Source organism: Falco rusticolus, chromosome 7, assembly GCF_015220075.1.
Source record: "Falco rusticolus isolate bFalRus1 chromosome 7, bFalRus1.pri, whole genome shotgun sequence".
In the NCBI taxonomy this organism is placed as follows: domain Eukaryota; kingdom Metazoa; phylum Chordata; class Aves; order Falconiformes; family Falconidae; genus Falco; species Falco rusticolus.
The window spans coordinates 65,234,377-65,250,546 of NC_051193.1; the positions used below are offsets into that span (position 1 = coordinate 65,234,377).

General features: G+C 46.7%; 1 protein-coding gene across 1 annotated transcript; it reads right to left on the reverse strand.

Annotated features, from left to right (window-relative positions):
• Positions 1-427: 427 nt before the first annotated feature.
• Positions 428-13,772, reverse strand: TMED8 (transmembrane p24 trafficking protein family member 8). Its single transcript, XM_037394195.1, has 6 exons — positions 13,575-13,772; positions 12,111-12,189; positions 9,398-9,527; positions 8,320-8,461; positions 7,749-8,048; positions 428-6,724 (listed from the first exon to the last, which is right to left on the reverse strand). The coding sequence occupies exons 1-6, from the start codon at positions 13,666-13,668 to the stop codon at positions 6,507-6,509; spliced, it is 963 nt and encodes a 320-aa protein (XP_037250092.1). The 5' UTR covers positions 13,669-13,772; the 3' UTR covers positions 428-6,506.
• Positions 13,773-16,170: the final 2,398 nt, after the last annotated feature.

Genomic DNA, 16,170 nt, shown 5'->3' on the forward strand with positions numbered 1-16,170 from the left:
GGATCTCTGCAAATGGAGCCGACAAGTACCAATATGAAACGCTGGAGGGTAAAGTATTCAAACTCTACCCATGTCCATTACATGTGCTTAGCTACTTGCTGGTTCCTCTCCAGTTCTCTAGGCATTGAGTACAATCTCAAGCATTGCAAAGAATTTGAAGAATTTAAAAAAAAAAAATAATCCCAGTAAATCATTTTAACAGACAGAAAATTTCCTGGCTGGAACCATCGTCGCCAGCTGAGAACAGAGCATTTTCCTATCCATTTGCAGCCAGCACATCCAGTACACTGCAAAGTACATTGAGTATTTGTCTCTTCTTTGCTCGTAAAACTAAGTTTAATTGCATTCTTGTTTTGTTGGAAAGTCTGTAGTTCAGTGTTCCATATCAAGACACACACTTGCTTTAAACAGAAGACAAAGGTCTTGGTTGCATAGTGAAAAGTTTATTTAAAGGGAGCAAGTTCCAATATACTATTACAAACCAGCCACAACACATCAAATATAAACAATACAAACCAAGCATAGAAGGAATGCAAGCACACTATAAATGCAGTCCTCATACGTGCCCTTCGGCAAGAGGTTCAGTGCCACATTCTGTTAAAATATCCTCTCCTCCATTTAAAACTCGTATCTTGGGAGGACGTGAAAGGCAAACGGTTGGCACCGACAACTCTATTTTGAAATCACAGGACATCAAAGATATTCACATCACCTAGATAAGGACTGACAGACAACCACCAACCACAGTTCACAAGAATATAGGTCTGAAACAGGTACAACCAGCTACAAGATGCTCCCCATTGAAAGACTATGCTAGCAGCTGGAGTGGTGAGTTGAGAGCAGACAGTCTCCAGGGCCTCCTGGAGGTTGCAGGGAGATCATCTCCAGCTATTTATAATTTCCAAACGCAGCTCTGAAACTTCAAGGTCATTACTTGGCAAAGCCTCCATAGCTCTGAGCTTCGCTGAGCTTTCTTCACTCAAGGGTGGTTAGTCACTGGAACAGGCTGCCCAGGGGGGTGGTGGAATCACCATCCCTGGAGGCATTTAAAAAATGTGTAATGCGGGGTGCTTAGGGACATGGTTTAGTGGCAGACTTGGCAGTCTGGGGTTAACAGTCGGACTTGATGACCTCAAAGGTCTTTTCCAACCTAAATGATTCTGATTCATGGTTAATATCCAGCTTCTTGCCTAAGGGACTTGACTCACCAGTCCAGATGGGCTTAAACCAGATAACCCTCACAGATGGATCACAAAATTCCTCCTCTCTCCCTGCCTGATAAAGGGTACATTTCTTCTATGATGCTTCTGAGAAAGCAATACATAAAATCCAGAACAGAATACAGAAAAGCCAAGGGGAGTCACACCCACCGTCCACCCAGCCTGATGTGTCTTCAGCTGCAACAGTACCAGTGTTTCAGACTAAGTTGCCAGAGACCCTTTGGAGGCAAATGTGGAACATGAGCAGAAAATTCTCCTCCTAGCAAAATGTATTTTAATATGTACTTTCTAAAACTTTATTTAGTTGGTATTTACTGCAAATCAACTTATTTAGATAAATGACTTTGCACTTCGACTCCTGCTAAACTCCTGGCCTCTTTCACAGTCTAATTAGCCAATGTATTTAACCTAATCGGTTCCCAGTTTTTCATTATACCAGTTGAGATATTCTCAACCATCTACATGACACTGTCACATCCAATATTTTCCCAGATATGAGAAAAGGAGAAAGTCGTCTTCTTTTAGACTTGTAGACAAAAAAAAACTTCTCTTACAAAAAAACCCCACCAAACACCACTTCTCTTATCTGGTCTCTTATCCAGCCTCCATACACGTGAGTGCACACCACTCACAATGCGGGATTCAGATACTCTTTTTAGAGAAAATTATGAATGGAGTGCTCTTCTGTGCCTACCTAGTGTTCCTCTGGTCCTCAAGTTTAGCATCAGCATGCCAAAAATAGTCCCCTCCTTGATATCTGACAGCAGCATATGATTTTAAAAGGCAAAAAGATCTTATGGCACCAGGAAACTCAAAACACTATTCCACTATTCATCTTACAGCAACAAGGCAGTCTAACAAACAGCTTGAATTTCCAGTAACAGCCTACAGGGGCTTCTCCTTGCCTAACATTAGGAACTGCCTCCCCTCTACCCAAATGGGCAGAGAAACAAGGAGGAATCCCTTGGATTAATGACATCTATGGCTCTTATTTCAGACATGCTCCTTGTTCCTAAGGCACCTTGTGATAAATAGTCTATATAGAGTGGCTTTAGTAGGGGTAGTAAGACAAGGAAGGGTACAGGCAGTGGGGATAAAAGTGAACTCATTTAGGGATTCATTCTCTACCCTAATTCCCCACAAGAATAAGCCTTTCAGCAACTAGACAAGGTTCACCTCTAACCCACCTCACCAGGTCCAGCACCACAGTAACTGACCCACTGCAGGCCACAGGTGAAGGATACATGCACACACAGTTACAAGGAGACAAGCGCGCAGGGTAGAGCCAAAAGGAAGGGCATGTGGCTGCCTTTTAGACTCAGTTGCATAGTAACTCCACTTTCTTCTCAGCACCTGAAGTCAGACAACTAAGCTTTTACTCTCAGGCATTTTCTTCTAACCCGTTCGTGTAAATGGCTCATTACCAATAATCTGCGTAACTATTAAATGGGTCCCAAGCATTAATTTGCAACTCACCTGTGTCTGACACCAATAACCTTTCACAAGAATCCATATTACAGGCCTCCAAAGAGTTTGTGAGTAAACTAAATCAGTACGAGTGGTCCCTGATTTCAACAATTTTAACTGTCCTCTGTAAAACACAAACATTTTAAACTCCTGCTGCTACATTACGCCTAAAAGGGTGGGGGAACTTATGGAAAGCTTATGACCTTCTTTGACATAAAAAACCTCTGCCCAACAGATTGTTATCATTATTATAAATAAAGAATTACACAAGCTAATTTTTATGCAAGTCCTGCACTACAGAACTGTCTTATACCTCTGGCTGAACATGTAAATCTTATTTCTAGATCTAAATTATATTCAAACAAAATTGAAAACAATTTTGTGCTTTCACAAAAGCAAACTCAAAATGCAAAATAAGCTTCTTCCTTGATTTAGCTTTTTGAATCTCTAGACACAACTTACAGAGAGAAGAAACACATTTAAAAAACCCTATCTGAAATCTTCCTTCCACAGAAACAACAAAGAAATTTTACTTTCTTGAGGATTAATTTCTCTCTCTGAAGTTTCTTTCTAGAACCAAGGTCTAGTTCCAAAGGTTTCCAATTAAAATAAGAAGGGTTTCTATTGCTGCCTCGGCCAGATAGCAGGATTGGATACAAATCCAGGAGACACACCAAACTGAAAGAAAGGACACACAAGAAATAAGATTACTTCTTTGGACCAGCTGTGGGTTTGATTTTGAATGGGTATGGCTGCTGTTAATCACTAGCCACACAACTGAGCTACTGGATTTATCAGAAAATTAATAAAGACTATATATCCTTCCAAAGGAAGTTGTCACTTAGATAATGAATGTTATCTGAATACCTGAGAAACAACATACTGATGTAATGTGGATATTAAAAAAAATAAACAAGAAGATAAATTATCCTGTACAACTGTGAAGCTTCTGTTTCCTGCAGATAAAATATTCTGTGCCTAAAACTACCTTGCGTTCATAAGAGACACTACTTTTGGGAAACTTATACAGTGAAGTAACACACACCAAACGCTTTCAGTTCTACTGCAGCAGGCTCATCGATGGGCACACTGCATTTGGAGACCAGGCACGTGCCCCTTGGTATGACATACCATTTTAATGCTGCTGTTGCGCTTAGGTCAATGAGACTAGGAGACAGGCACAGCTCCAAACAGATGACCTGAGCCTTGTTAAAGGTTGGTCCACACTTCAGAAAGCTAGAACTGAGCAGTAGGACTACCACCTACAGTACCACTTACGTTAACCAGTGGCTTGAAAACTGGTGCATACTATTTATGTGTCAGTGAGTAATCAAAATTGGTTGTGAGGCAGGCCTTATTAACTTCTTACAACATGAAAAAACAAATGTATTTCAAACCCTAATACGAGCAACAGACAGAAGTGGGATGGAGCTGCGAGTTAGCAATAGGGAGGCCACTATAAGGGAAACATTTTCTTAGTGGAGATAATCCACTAGCCTGCAATAAGCTGTGCAACTGAGGATCAATAGTTCTGGAATATCTAATGTATATACAGGTCAAAGTTCCCTTCATCATAAATAAAACCTAATTAGAAAGTGGAGTAGGTGCCAGATAGCGTATCACACATTAACCAGCAAGGGCACATAGGGTTCTGCAGATCTCACAGCAAAAGACCAAATGCAGTCATAGAGTGGGGCAATGCTGACGTTGCGGTCAGACTGAAGTGTCTTTTCTACCTTCTTCCATTTAGTGTCTATGAACTTGATAGACAAAGGATGGGGGAAAAAGGAGAGCACCTTGCCCAAGTTGCTCAGGCCTGATTCGAGTGTTGTACAAAGGCCACAGGACAGTACTCCATCTCTCCCAAGAAAGACTAAAGGAAGGAATAATCCTCCCCAAACTGCTAAATGAAAGAAATTCTTACTCTGACAGATACCAAGCCCTACTGTTCTGTCTCCCTGCAAGGCTGTCCTGTGGTTGCCCTGCTTGGCTTGAATAAGGCAGCTTTGTAGTTTCCCCCCTGCCCGGTCCATGTGTGCTCACTCTCTCGAGAAAGGCAGCTGTTTTCTCCTGATCTCAGGGCTCAAAGCAGCAACTCCGCTCCTTACCCTGACCGACTCTGCTCCCTCCCCGCTCACCCAGAAAGCCAGTGCTCCCAACCAGTGTTCTTTGCATTTCCACTTGTCCTGCTCCCAGCTCAGGCTGCTCTACTGTAGACTGGCTGCTTGCTCCCTTACTGTTTTGGCCTACTAAGTGCTCTGGGACAGTGAGCAAGCAAGCAGAGATAGTTAAAAGAGCAGCTTGAATATGGAGCAAGTTGCATGGCATTACTATATACCTTTAATAGAAAATATGCAGCCCTCCTATGAGAGTGAAATCTTTGGCTTTAACTACCCCAAAATAATTTTGTTCATCATTCCTTCTCAATGGAAGGAATGGACCGAGTAGAGGTGCTTTACCTGGAGGATTTAAAAATAAAACTCAGAACTCTACTAGAATCACCATGCAAACAGCCATTCTGTCTCTGCAAAGAGGTATCAAAATGTAAATACAGCAGTATTCTTAGAAAAGAGAATGACTTGAAGTTAGAAGTATTAAAATAAACAACAGTTACAGATAAACATGTTTTATAATTAATCTCTGAAGGATTAACTTAATCCTTGTTCAACTCTGCTGGCACTTGAGCAGAAGGTGATTACTGATGCCATCAAATAGCCACCAAAACATGCCAAGGAAGTGCATCCTTTACCATGTGGTCAGGGTTAGCAATGGCCTTGCTGATTCTGGTTCACAGAAAGAATTGATTAAATCCCACACTTTTCGAGTTCCCGAGCAGAGGTGTTCTTTTCTAACAACAGCAGCTGACAAGCTACACTTCTCTGGGGAGCCTTTTCCTTGCTACATATGGTATTACCCAGCTGGCAGCAACACCAGTGAACCACCATGCTGCTACTATGAAATATTTCCTGTATATTTATTGGTTGTATTCCAACCTTTTTCTGCTTATTCAGTGCAGCAGTGATTTCTTCTGCTTCTCATCTGGATTACAGAAAAAAGTTCTGGTGGTCACCGAGGTTTTAATCATCTACATATTCCTGCAGTCAGCAGATATAAAATCCAATTCTGAATCTGTAGGAACACCTTCTTATGGACTTCTAGGCGTGCACCCTCCCCCCACCCCCTGTTCAAACACATGCTGTGACTGTCATTTGGGGCGCATGGCCTAGCCACTGCAGCACGGGCTGCGCTGGCCAGCCGCACGCACACCCCACCGACACGGCTGAAAGAAGCACTGGCTGCTGGTGACACGTAGTGGTGGTAGGTGATGAGATTATCAGTGGTTAGGTGACAAGCCAGCTGTGCTTTTGGCTCATTGCAGCTGACAGCTGCCCTCTAGTGATGCAGATGCAGCAGGAGAACTGGAAAAGTTAATCACAAAACAGTAACAGATCAAGAATATTTTCACTTCATTTTGTATCAGCGCACCAGATCAAAAACACGACCACCTGAACCTGGCCTCTGGGCATTTACCAGCTGTGACATGACGGCCCAGCCCGATGCCCATACAGAGCAGACCTCCCAAAGTTTTACAGAAAGAGCAGCTGCCTGTGGACAACCAGGCAGTCACAGCTACGCTTCTCCACTGGGACAGCGGGGAAGGAGGGTGTGGGGAGAAACCAGTTAGTGTCTGAAGAAGAGCCGGCAGAATTGTGCTTTGGTTCTGTCACACAGCAGTGCCCATCAGGCGGTATTAGGGCTGGGTGGCAGCCTGCTACACTCACCATTACCTTCCTGCCGTCCCTGCCCCTTCCCTTTTCTTCAGCTAGTGTAATAGACATGAAAGAACAGAGTCTTATTGCGGAGGAGAGAGTACGAGTTATCAAATTTCAGCAGGTAGATGCCCTCGCCTGGGTACTCATGGCTGCCTGCCTGCACCTCCCGATGGCTGTTCCTGCGATACACGGGCATGATCTCTCCATAGCGGTTCCGCAGATAGCTTTTGGAGCCCCTTTCCACATCACCAACAGGGGCAAGTCCTAAAAGGAAGAGAGGAGACAAGGCCAGAGCCGGTTAAGCACTAGGTAGTCTAGAAAAAGATCAACAAGACCAGAAAGCAGCAGGGGCACGTAGATATATGGAAGGCTAACTATGACAGCATTACCCATGGCATCTGCTCTGACCTTTCTGCAAATAACACCCAAAGTCCAGCTTTCTTTATCATGACAAAGGACATGCCAAGAACCAGTTCTCTTGGGAATACGGATGTGACAGCAGCCACTGGCCTGCCAGCCTGGACTATTCTCCCTGGCCTTACCTTTTAGATACCTCACTGTTTTCATACAAACAACAGCGGTCCAGTGATGAAGACTTGAAGGAAAAGAAATATGGGAAAGCTCTTAGCTATAACCTCACTGTGTTTACATCCTCAATTTACTTGTTCAAGAGGATTCCTCATACAGGAACCTGCCCCTCTTTGGAGAACCTGCAAAATTAATTTCAGACACCAACCCCCCACTACACTGGTCATACATACACTGAAGTCACAGAACAGGGAACATAACTGTGTGTTTCACAAGTATAAAGACACAGGTAGCAATCCTCCTAAATGCACTCAGCAAAAGCTACTGAGGTACTGGGACGGGAGGGAGAGACACACACCAAACAACACAACCAAATAAAAGCCCCAGAAAACCTTTTTGCTCCTACTCACCATCAGAAATTTCTCAGTCTGAGAGGCTAAGAAGAACAGTCAAGTTAAAATTTCAGACCCTAAATTTTATCAGCTATAAGTTGAACAAGTGAATTCGGGTTTAATTTTTCAATGTGTTCAATTTTAAGAATACTCTTGGAGAAAGACAGCCGTTGACATATGCTGAAGCAGGAAGGGCTAAATGCTTTCTCATCACACCCTAACAGAGAAACCAAACTGAGAAACCAAAAGGCTGCAGAGATAACAAGTGGGCTGAGTAAACAAAGTAGATGGGAGTTACAGCATCTGACAGACACTCAGCAGCATGGCAACAGGCACCACAAATTAACCCTTACAGGCTCTGCACTAACCTTCAATTTCCTCCTCCTCCTCTTCATCCTCCTCATCACTGGATTCGCTGACCTGAACAGTAATGGCAGTGCTAGTAACGGTGGTCCAGTCAAAATAAACTCCAAACCCAATGTCGTAGTCATCTGTAGCAAACTCCCAGCAAATGTATTTCCCATCAGGATGGGTTGGCACACGGACTGTCACCACCTCGCCTCGCTTCACCACCATCCGACCATTCTTCTCCTTTCCCATCTTGGCTTTGAATTCCTTTGTCTTCTCAGTGGTCCACATGGTGGGTGGAGCCAAAGGGGGAGGCTGAGCTGAGACAAGGGAAGAGACTGTGGGGTCACCTGACTTTTCACTACTGACAAACTGTTCTCTAAAAACAGTGAAGCTATTTCTGACAAGGCTTTGGCATTCTGGAGCCTGCTCCCAAAAACCTTGGATATCAAGTTTTCCCCGCTCGCTAGCCAGGAGCCCACATTTCCAGCAGGAATGAGCAGTGTGTCTCTGGGACAGCCTTTGCTCTTCTCTAGCCAGGACAGGCACTTAAAGAGTGGCCCCAACAAGTGTTTTCCTCTCAGGACTCACCTTTCCTCTGTTCCCCAAGGAGGTCTGCAGTCTCCAGCTCAGCTGAAAGGATATCCACAGCACCAGTGTGATCTGATTGAATCATGACTATATCCCCTGCTCCTTGAGGTACATGATAGCTGGTTATCCGAACAGGAGCTTCCTGCACAAAGCACAAAAGAAACATTGTCACAAAGGCCATTCTAGTAAAAGAGTCCCCAGCTGGATTTAAAACAACTCATTAGTAATTCAGGCATCTTTCTGAAGCCAAGTCAGACTCTGCAGAAGCTTCTATTAGTTAAAAAGAACTGGATGGCTCCGAGATATCTCTCTACATTGTTCCCCCCCAGCACTGAAGTCATGAACTTTGAAGTCAAATGCTGTGTTGGTCTCACAAATTACACGCCCCTTGGCCTCCCCAGGAGTCCCTGGGCAGGCACATCTTTGCATCTGCCTCAGTTAATTGTCACCTCTCAACAAAGCAACAGCCTTACAGATTTAGCAGACTACTCTTGGAAAGGATTCCCAAGACACTAACTCTCTATGGAGAGCTTTTCAGCTCTGCATGCATCTAGACTACAGACACAACCAAACAGTCGTTCGCTGCATCCTAGTTAAAGTCTATCCGGTTCACTAGGGCCAGCCATCTCATACATGCAAACTCACAGCTCCTGAGCTGGGTGCCATTTGCACAGGTTTTCCCCAACTGTATCTGTAATGCAAACAAACTGGCTGCTCACCAAGAGAAACAAGACAGTAGAGTCACTTTCCATTCCCTCTTCCATAAATCTGCAGGAAGGGAATTCCCCGAAGCCCCAGACAAGAAGCAGAATGTGAGAACAACCTTGAAGCTTTGGCGAGCCAAAAACTGCAAGGAGGCAAGGACTAGCCAAAGACACAAGATGGATTTTGCAAATCTGACCGATAACATTTACCTCCCACTAATGTATAGAAAAAAAATACAACCGAATGTATGTTAATACTACTTTTGTCTTAACCATTAAAGTCTCAGTGCCATAGCCATAAGCACACCAGCAGGGTGGGAGAACTATTGCTGCACCTCTGTCCTTGCTTTCAGACATAAGAAACACCCACCTACCTCTTTGAGGGGCTGGATTTGGTCAGGCAGCTTCTCTTCTAGTTTGGCCACTTCCTGGTCCTCCGAAGCATCAGCGTCTTCCTTCAAATCCTTTCTCACACCTGCATTCACAGATGACCCAACCTGCGGCCTTTTGGAGGAAGAGAGCACTACAGTTCAGCACTTGCACCCAGGGCACAGCCAGCAAAGGAATCACTCTGCTCTGAAACTCAAATTCAAATGGACTGAAGGGAACAAGCTTTTGTGGTCAGCACCTGCCGACTGCACAAAGCCCTTTGCACTCCAGTCCTGCTCTCATCTCCATGCAGCTATCTTCCACGTGAGCCAGAGGAAGAAACTTCAGTCAGATACACTGTATTCAGCAACCTTTAGACAGCAGTAATACAGTACACCCACCCCACAGCATGCTAGCTCACCAACCGTGTACTAAACACAGAAATCAGTATCAACTTTTCTGCTCAAGAAAGGACAACTTATGTTACGCCAGCTACTACATGACATCTGCATAGTCCATCAGAGGTCAACTGGATCAGTGAAAGGTTTCAAGACAGTTTTGACAGCCATCCTGAAAACGCCCTCTATTTAAGTGGCCCATTATGCCTTTCCTGTTGGCAGTTCCAAGAGGTACAGGGAGCACCCACATGCATCTCTGCCATATTCAAATACGCTGCACAGACAAGCAAGCCACAAGACACACAACGGCAGCACAATAATAGCAAAGAGGTCCAAGTACTGCACTGTGACAAGAGGAAACGGACATGTCAGAGCAAAAAGAAAGGCACGTAGCAGGAAGAGAATGGGCAAGAAAGGAACCATCTTTGGCATTCATTTTCTGTTGAGGGTTTTCTTCTAAATTTTATTTTAAAATGCTGCATATTGTCTATAGCTGGCAAGAGTTATCATCCCAAATGAACTCAGACGGATGCCAGAAGAGTCTCCTCTATCATACTCTCTCTCAGATACTTGGTGAAACTTCCAGGAGAAGCAACCTAGTCTCTAGTAAGAACAGAAACAGCTGGCCTTTAGAAAAAGCAAAGCCTTCTCACAGCACTATAAACCTGACGTCAAGTGCTTTGGTCTAAAGGATATGAAACACGAGAACACAGCAGTAATGGAAAACAGCATAGTGTGGAATAGTTTAAAAAAATCATTTAAAAAACCCATACACAGCCCAACTGCTACATCCATAAAGACTAGAACAGGGCACATGAAGCTTTCGTTTCCAAATCTTTGTTCCTGTGGGCGTACAGATTTTAACAAGAAATAAAGCCATTTCTTACTTAAATTCTCTCAGTAGTGTGATTTCTTTTCCTAAAAATGTCATGATAGGCCAGAAGGTCTGTAAGAATAACTCAAATGGGCTGAATACCAGGATACACAAAATGGCAGCAGATGGGCAATATAAAAAAATAAGGGGCACTTGGAGCAGACAACAGTGATCTGTAACAATTTCACTGGCAGCCCAGGACAAATTTGGACTTCTATGCCATTGCTTTCCAGCCCATTTCCTTTTTAGCTTAGCAGTTACATGAACACACTTACAAGGGTTATTTGGTCACTTGCTACTACAGGTGTGCACATGTGCTCAAAAGGCTCTCCATCAACATAGGAGCTAACAGCTTGGGAAATTTTTCCTCCAGACACCACTGAAGGCCAAAAGTCTCACTGAAAAATTAGGAAGGGCTACACAAGCTTTATAAGCAGATTTACAGAGACAGAGTTCAGCAGATTCCTCCTCACACAACCCTTTTGGACCATCCCCCATCCATTACAAAGGAGATCTAGCTTAGACAAATTTATCAGGTAATACCTACAAGTATCCAGCATCTACTTTGGCCATTTTGCTTACAGACTACATTAATCTCTTTGAAAAAAGTTAGAGGACATAATAAACAGATGAAAGAACACATTTGGAGACGAGGAGGCCAATACAGATGTCATTAACATCAATCCAAAATGGCATCAGACTGCTGGTTTAGTAAGTAGGGTAGTTTGTTCGGTTTTTTGCTGGAATTTTCTTCCTCTCTTTTTCAATGAGGTTGTGGTTTATCTACTGTCTCATGTAATTAACTCACACATTTCTGAAACTGTACCCTGTGGAACAAATGTATGACAGCAAATGAAACTCCACTGCATATGGTTACTAGTGCTTGTAACCAATGCAATGACTCTGCCACAAACACCACATGCCCAACAGATAATAACAAGTCAAACAACTGATAATACGTCAAACAGCAGCGTTAATGAAGGAGTGACACAGAAAACCAGGGGTGAAGAAAAAACCCCAAACACTGTCAATAAAACAGTAAAAGGTGTTTTCTTGCTCATCTTTCACCAGAATTATAGACAGTCGGAATGCTTAATTATTAAAGTATCCTTCAGACAGGATAGAGAAAATTTCCTGCTGAAGGTTTATTGGCTCTTACAATGGACTACAAAACCTTGCAGAGCTCCTTCCAAGCTGAATGATTCCATGATTTGAATAACTGAACCATGAACTACACATCAGCATTTCATAACCTTTAAAACAACCTTAACCTGTAAGAACAGTCCCTCCTATACTGATTCTGGTATATACTGTCCCAAAGTAGACAATTCGGTCTCCAGTCCCTTCTCTTCACCTGCACAGGATCAACTGCCTTATGGAAGAGGTCACAGGGGTGAAACAGATTGTCATGCATGTGGGGCACAATACACAAAAAGATTTTCCTACCCACTCTGCGAAGTACTGGACTCCAAAGAATCAACCAGGTGATCTGCAGACTCTGTCTTTTGGGCCGAGTCTTCATTTTCTAACAACAAACAGAATATACAGACAGAAGGTGAAATAAATGTCAGTCTTTAGAATGCACAGACAGGAGGAAAAACTACAGCCAGCGCTCAAACGTTGACAAGGTCACATGGCTGTGAAAGGAAGAGCTGTGCCAACCCGTTTTTCATGTTATGAGCTGTATCCTGCAAGGTGCTATACAGATGATTTTTAATCATCTCACTCCTAGGAAAGAGAGAACAAAACCCCATGTATGTTTTTGGTGCAGAACCACTCTCAGGAGCAGTGTTCGTTCAGGAACCACCAACCCTAGCTTTAAAAGGACAGAACAAGGCCAAATTTCTTCCTGTCAAACTGAGCTGAATTTGAAGCCCTGGAAAAAGCAATCATGCAGCGGTTCCCACAGGGCACTGACGAGATGGAAATTCCTAGGTCACTGCTAAAAGGACTGTCTATAAAGATGGCTCCTGGTCTCCCCCACATCTCCTGAACTCCGGGAAAGCTCTGTCCCCATACAGCTGCGGTATATGCCCCACAGCCCAGCTGTCTGATCACATTAAGGCAGCAAACCGGGCAGGGACAAGTTCCAGCTTTGGCAGCTCTCTGATGACAGGGCCTTACAGCTGCTGGCCGTTTCAGGGAGTCTGTTCACAGCTGGGAGGCAGCTCCAGCCCACGGGTAGACAGCACCAGGCTCCCAGCCCATGGCAGAGCCTGCATGGCAGGGGCTGTCCGGCTCCCAGCTAGATGGGGCCTCTTCCACCAGGGAAAGCATCCTGGCTCACCATCAATCCTTCTGCTGCAGGGAAAGAAACAGTGGGAACTGTTGCTGCAGCTCCAGGTGAGGCAAGCACCCGGCTGCAGAGGGGTATGCCCGGGCGTACCCCTTTAAAACAACCTTAAACCTCTAAGAACGGCCCCTCCTATACCGACTGTGGTATATACCGTCCCAAAGCAGACAATTCAGTCTCCAGGCCCTTCTCTTCACCTGCACAGGCTCAAATGCCATACGCAAGAGGTCACAGGGTTTGTTTCACAGATTGTCACCCATGTGGGGCAGCCTGTCCCTCCCCCCAGCCGCCCACCCACCCGCTAAGCGAACGCAGCCGAGGTCTCACTGGCGATGCTCCTCTTCGCAAGGGCCGCCGGATTTCTACCGATGCAAACCGCCACCGTGGAATTAAGGCTTCTCCGGGAGAAAGGAGGAAACCCGCCGCGGCGAGGCAACCCGCCCCCCGCCCCAAGGCCAGCGCTGACACCGGCGCCCCCCGGCCGGTCGCCTCACGGCCCGCGGGGCGCTGCCCGCCCGCCCGCCTCGCCTCAGGGACCCCGGCCCGGCTGCAAGCGCTCGCCGCCCCCGTGACCGCCGCGGCCAGCCCGGCTACCCCTTCCCCTGGCGAGCCCGTACCTGAGGGGACGTGGGGCGCGGGGCCGCCGCCCGCCACCCCGGCGGCCGGGGGCTCGGAGCGGGAGCCGGCGGCGGCGGCCAGCACGTCCGACATGGGCAGGGCTGAGCGGGCGGCCGGCGCGCGGGGAGCCGAAGGCGGGCAGCCCGCCGCGGCGGAAAGAGCCGAGCGGGTCCGAAGCGCTGCGGGCGGCGGCGGCGGAAACACCCGAGCTGGGCGGGTGGGGGGTGGGGGGGCAGCGACAGCCGAGCGGGCGAGCCAGGCTGAAGGGAGAGGGCAGCGCCTCGGCGCTCATCCCTCAGCCTCCCCCTCCGGGCAGCGCAGCCAATCAAAAGCGAGCCCCGCAGAGCCGCCGGCCGCCCCGTGGGCCGTGCGCGCGGAGGGGCGGCGGAAGGGATAAGGGGGTGCACCTCCAGCGAGCCGCGGTTGCCATGGGAACGGGGCCCGGAAGAACGCGTTGCCGTGGCGGGCTGGGGACGGTGGCCCTGGACCCGGGGCTGGGGGCGGCCGGGGGGCCGCAGCCCTTGGCGGGGGCCCGCAACCCTTGCCGGGGGGGCCGCAGCCCGAGCCCTTAGCCGGGAGAGGGGGGCCGGTCCGCAGCCCTTGCTCGGGGTAGGGCCGTGGTCTGCCTGCCCCTTCCTGGCCTGGGGCGCCGCGGCGGTGGCAGGGTGGGTGGCAGGGTGGGTGGCAGGGTGCAGCTTGGCTTCCCCCAGTACGAGGTGCGGGGCAGCCGGCCTGGGCGCGAAGCCCCTTCCCTCGCCGCAGCCCCTGAACTCTGGGTGTGTGTGGCAGTGCGTGTGAGCGGTGGGGGACACAGCGGCTGAGGGCGACAGCCCCCCCCCCCGCCTTTCCCTCCGCTTCCCTGCCCAGGGGTGCTTCAGGGCCGGCGGCATCACCGGCATCACCCCTGTGAGCTGCTCCTCAGCCCCTCGGAGCCCTGCTCGGACCCTCGCTGCCTGCAAGCATAGCTGGGCTACGGCCTGCCCGCCCGAGCAGGTGGTTTGCTCAAAGAGTGAGCCTGAAACTGGGCAACTACATTGGTTCAGCCAAACAGATTTCTTGAGTCTTTCCAGGTATTAATCCTTAGCTGGCTGGAGATCTCAGGCTTCCTCTCTGGGACACCATAAGTGCATCAGAAGTGCTTAGCTTTTCTTTAAGCCTATGTGCTCTTCTTGCCCCACAAAATTGCATAGCAAGGTAGATGCACTTTTCTTACATATCTCTCAGAATTTTTTTTCAGCAATTTTCCACTCACTGATTTGTAGAACTTCTAACAATCTCATCAGATTTAACCTGCAGCAATTGAGCCACTGATCTCAAGCAGCAGAATGGCAACTCTTCATTACTTCCTTGTTTTATGCTTTGCTGAACACAGCATCTGTCTCTTCCTCATTTTATAAGCATGTAACTGTTTGGTCATTTTCTTTTCAAACCTACATCTTTTCTTTAACAAAGATGGTTAAGCTAACTAGACTGACGTTCGGGGCTACAGTCAGGCCTTCCAAAGCTTCCTGAAAGTTCAGAAAATAAGCAAGTTAAATTTCATTGCTCTCCTTCCCCTCCCTAATGGAAACCACAGAGGGACTCGGGTCTGCTATTTACGGAGCTGAGCTGTTTAGTTTGAATCATAATTTAAAATTGCTTTCCCTAGAGGACACAAGGTAGAAGTTCAAATAACCAGGAAGAGAGAAAAATCTTTATGCTTCAATGACTAGAGTATGAACGCTGTTTGTTTTATTCTGGAGCAACGAAAAGCAATTTCACCGCAGTTCTCTCTGGTTGCACAATCTTAACTGTTTGCTTGAAATGAAATATGCCACCGAAAACATTGACTAGTGCCACAACTTTGCCTGCTGGTTGGAAGAGAAGGCATCAAATTGCAACACTTAGTTTTTGAGACAGCAGCCATTCCAGAGCACTGCCAGGTACAGCCTTTACAGTCATTTGCACTTACCGAAGATGGCAAGAATTTTATAGGCTTTGTAAGCCTCACCCTCACATTGGGACATAGGGATTCTGTATGGCGGTCGTTTAACTGCTGAGAAACGCTAAGCCACAAGTTAGAGATATCAACTGTAACCCATTCTTCCTCCTGTAGAAACCAAAATTCCTCAGAGCTAGGATAAGTGATGGCCAGCATACTGCAGCAAGCTTGGAAATGACACTGTCTCTGTAATGTTTTCCAAAGCTTGCAAGTGAATTGGGAACATCTCACAGACTTCAGTGGAACCTAGATGTTCTTGAAGATCATGCCCTATCCTGCTAGTTACTTGTGTTTTGGAGAGCTTTACTCTGATGGAATCCAAGCATGGAGAGCTCTGAGCAGGATGTGGCCCTTTGAGTCTTTCAGGAAGTGTGTACTAGAGCAGGTGCAAAGTTAAGGCCACAGTCCTGGGTCCATCAGCTTCCCAACAAGAAATATCAATGGAAGGCTGTGCCCAGTCAAAACCGAGATAGTTACTATGGAAAAAAAAGTGATAGCATCAGCTCAGTGAGACAGAAAGTTTTTGCATTTAGGGGTAATGGCAGTTCGGCAGAGAACTACACAGTGAATTATGTGGAAGCTACACAGCATGGACAAGTGAAGTTACTGCTGGT

Bases quoted from the DNA above. Each gene is read 5' to 3' on its own strand.
- TMED8 (XM_037394195.1), bottom strand. From the start codon at position 13,668: ATGTCGGACGTGCTGGCCGCCGCCGCCGGCTCCCGCTCCGAGCCCCCG. The intron at 8,049-8,319 runs GTGAGTCCTGAG...CCCTTGTCTCAG, and splicing joins CCTTGGGGAACAGAGGAAAG to CTCAGCCTCCCCCTTTGGCT. The intron at 6,725-7,748 runs GTTAGTGCAGAG...TCTTCCTTTTAG, and splicing joins GGAGGAGGAGGAAATTGAAG to GACTTGCCCCTGTTGGTGAT.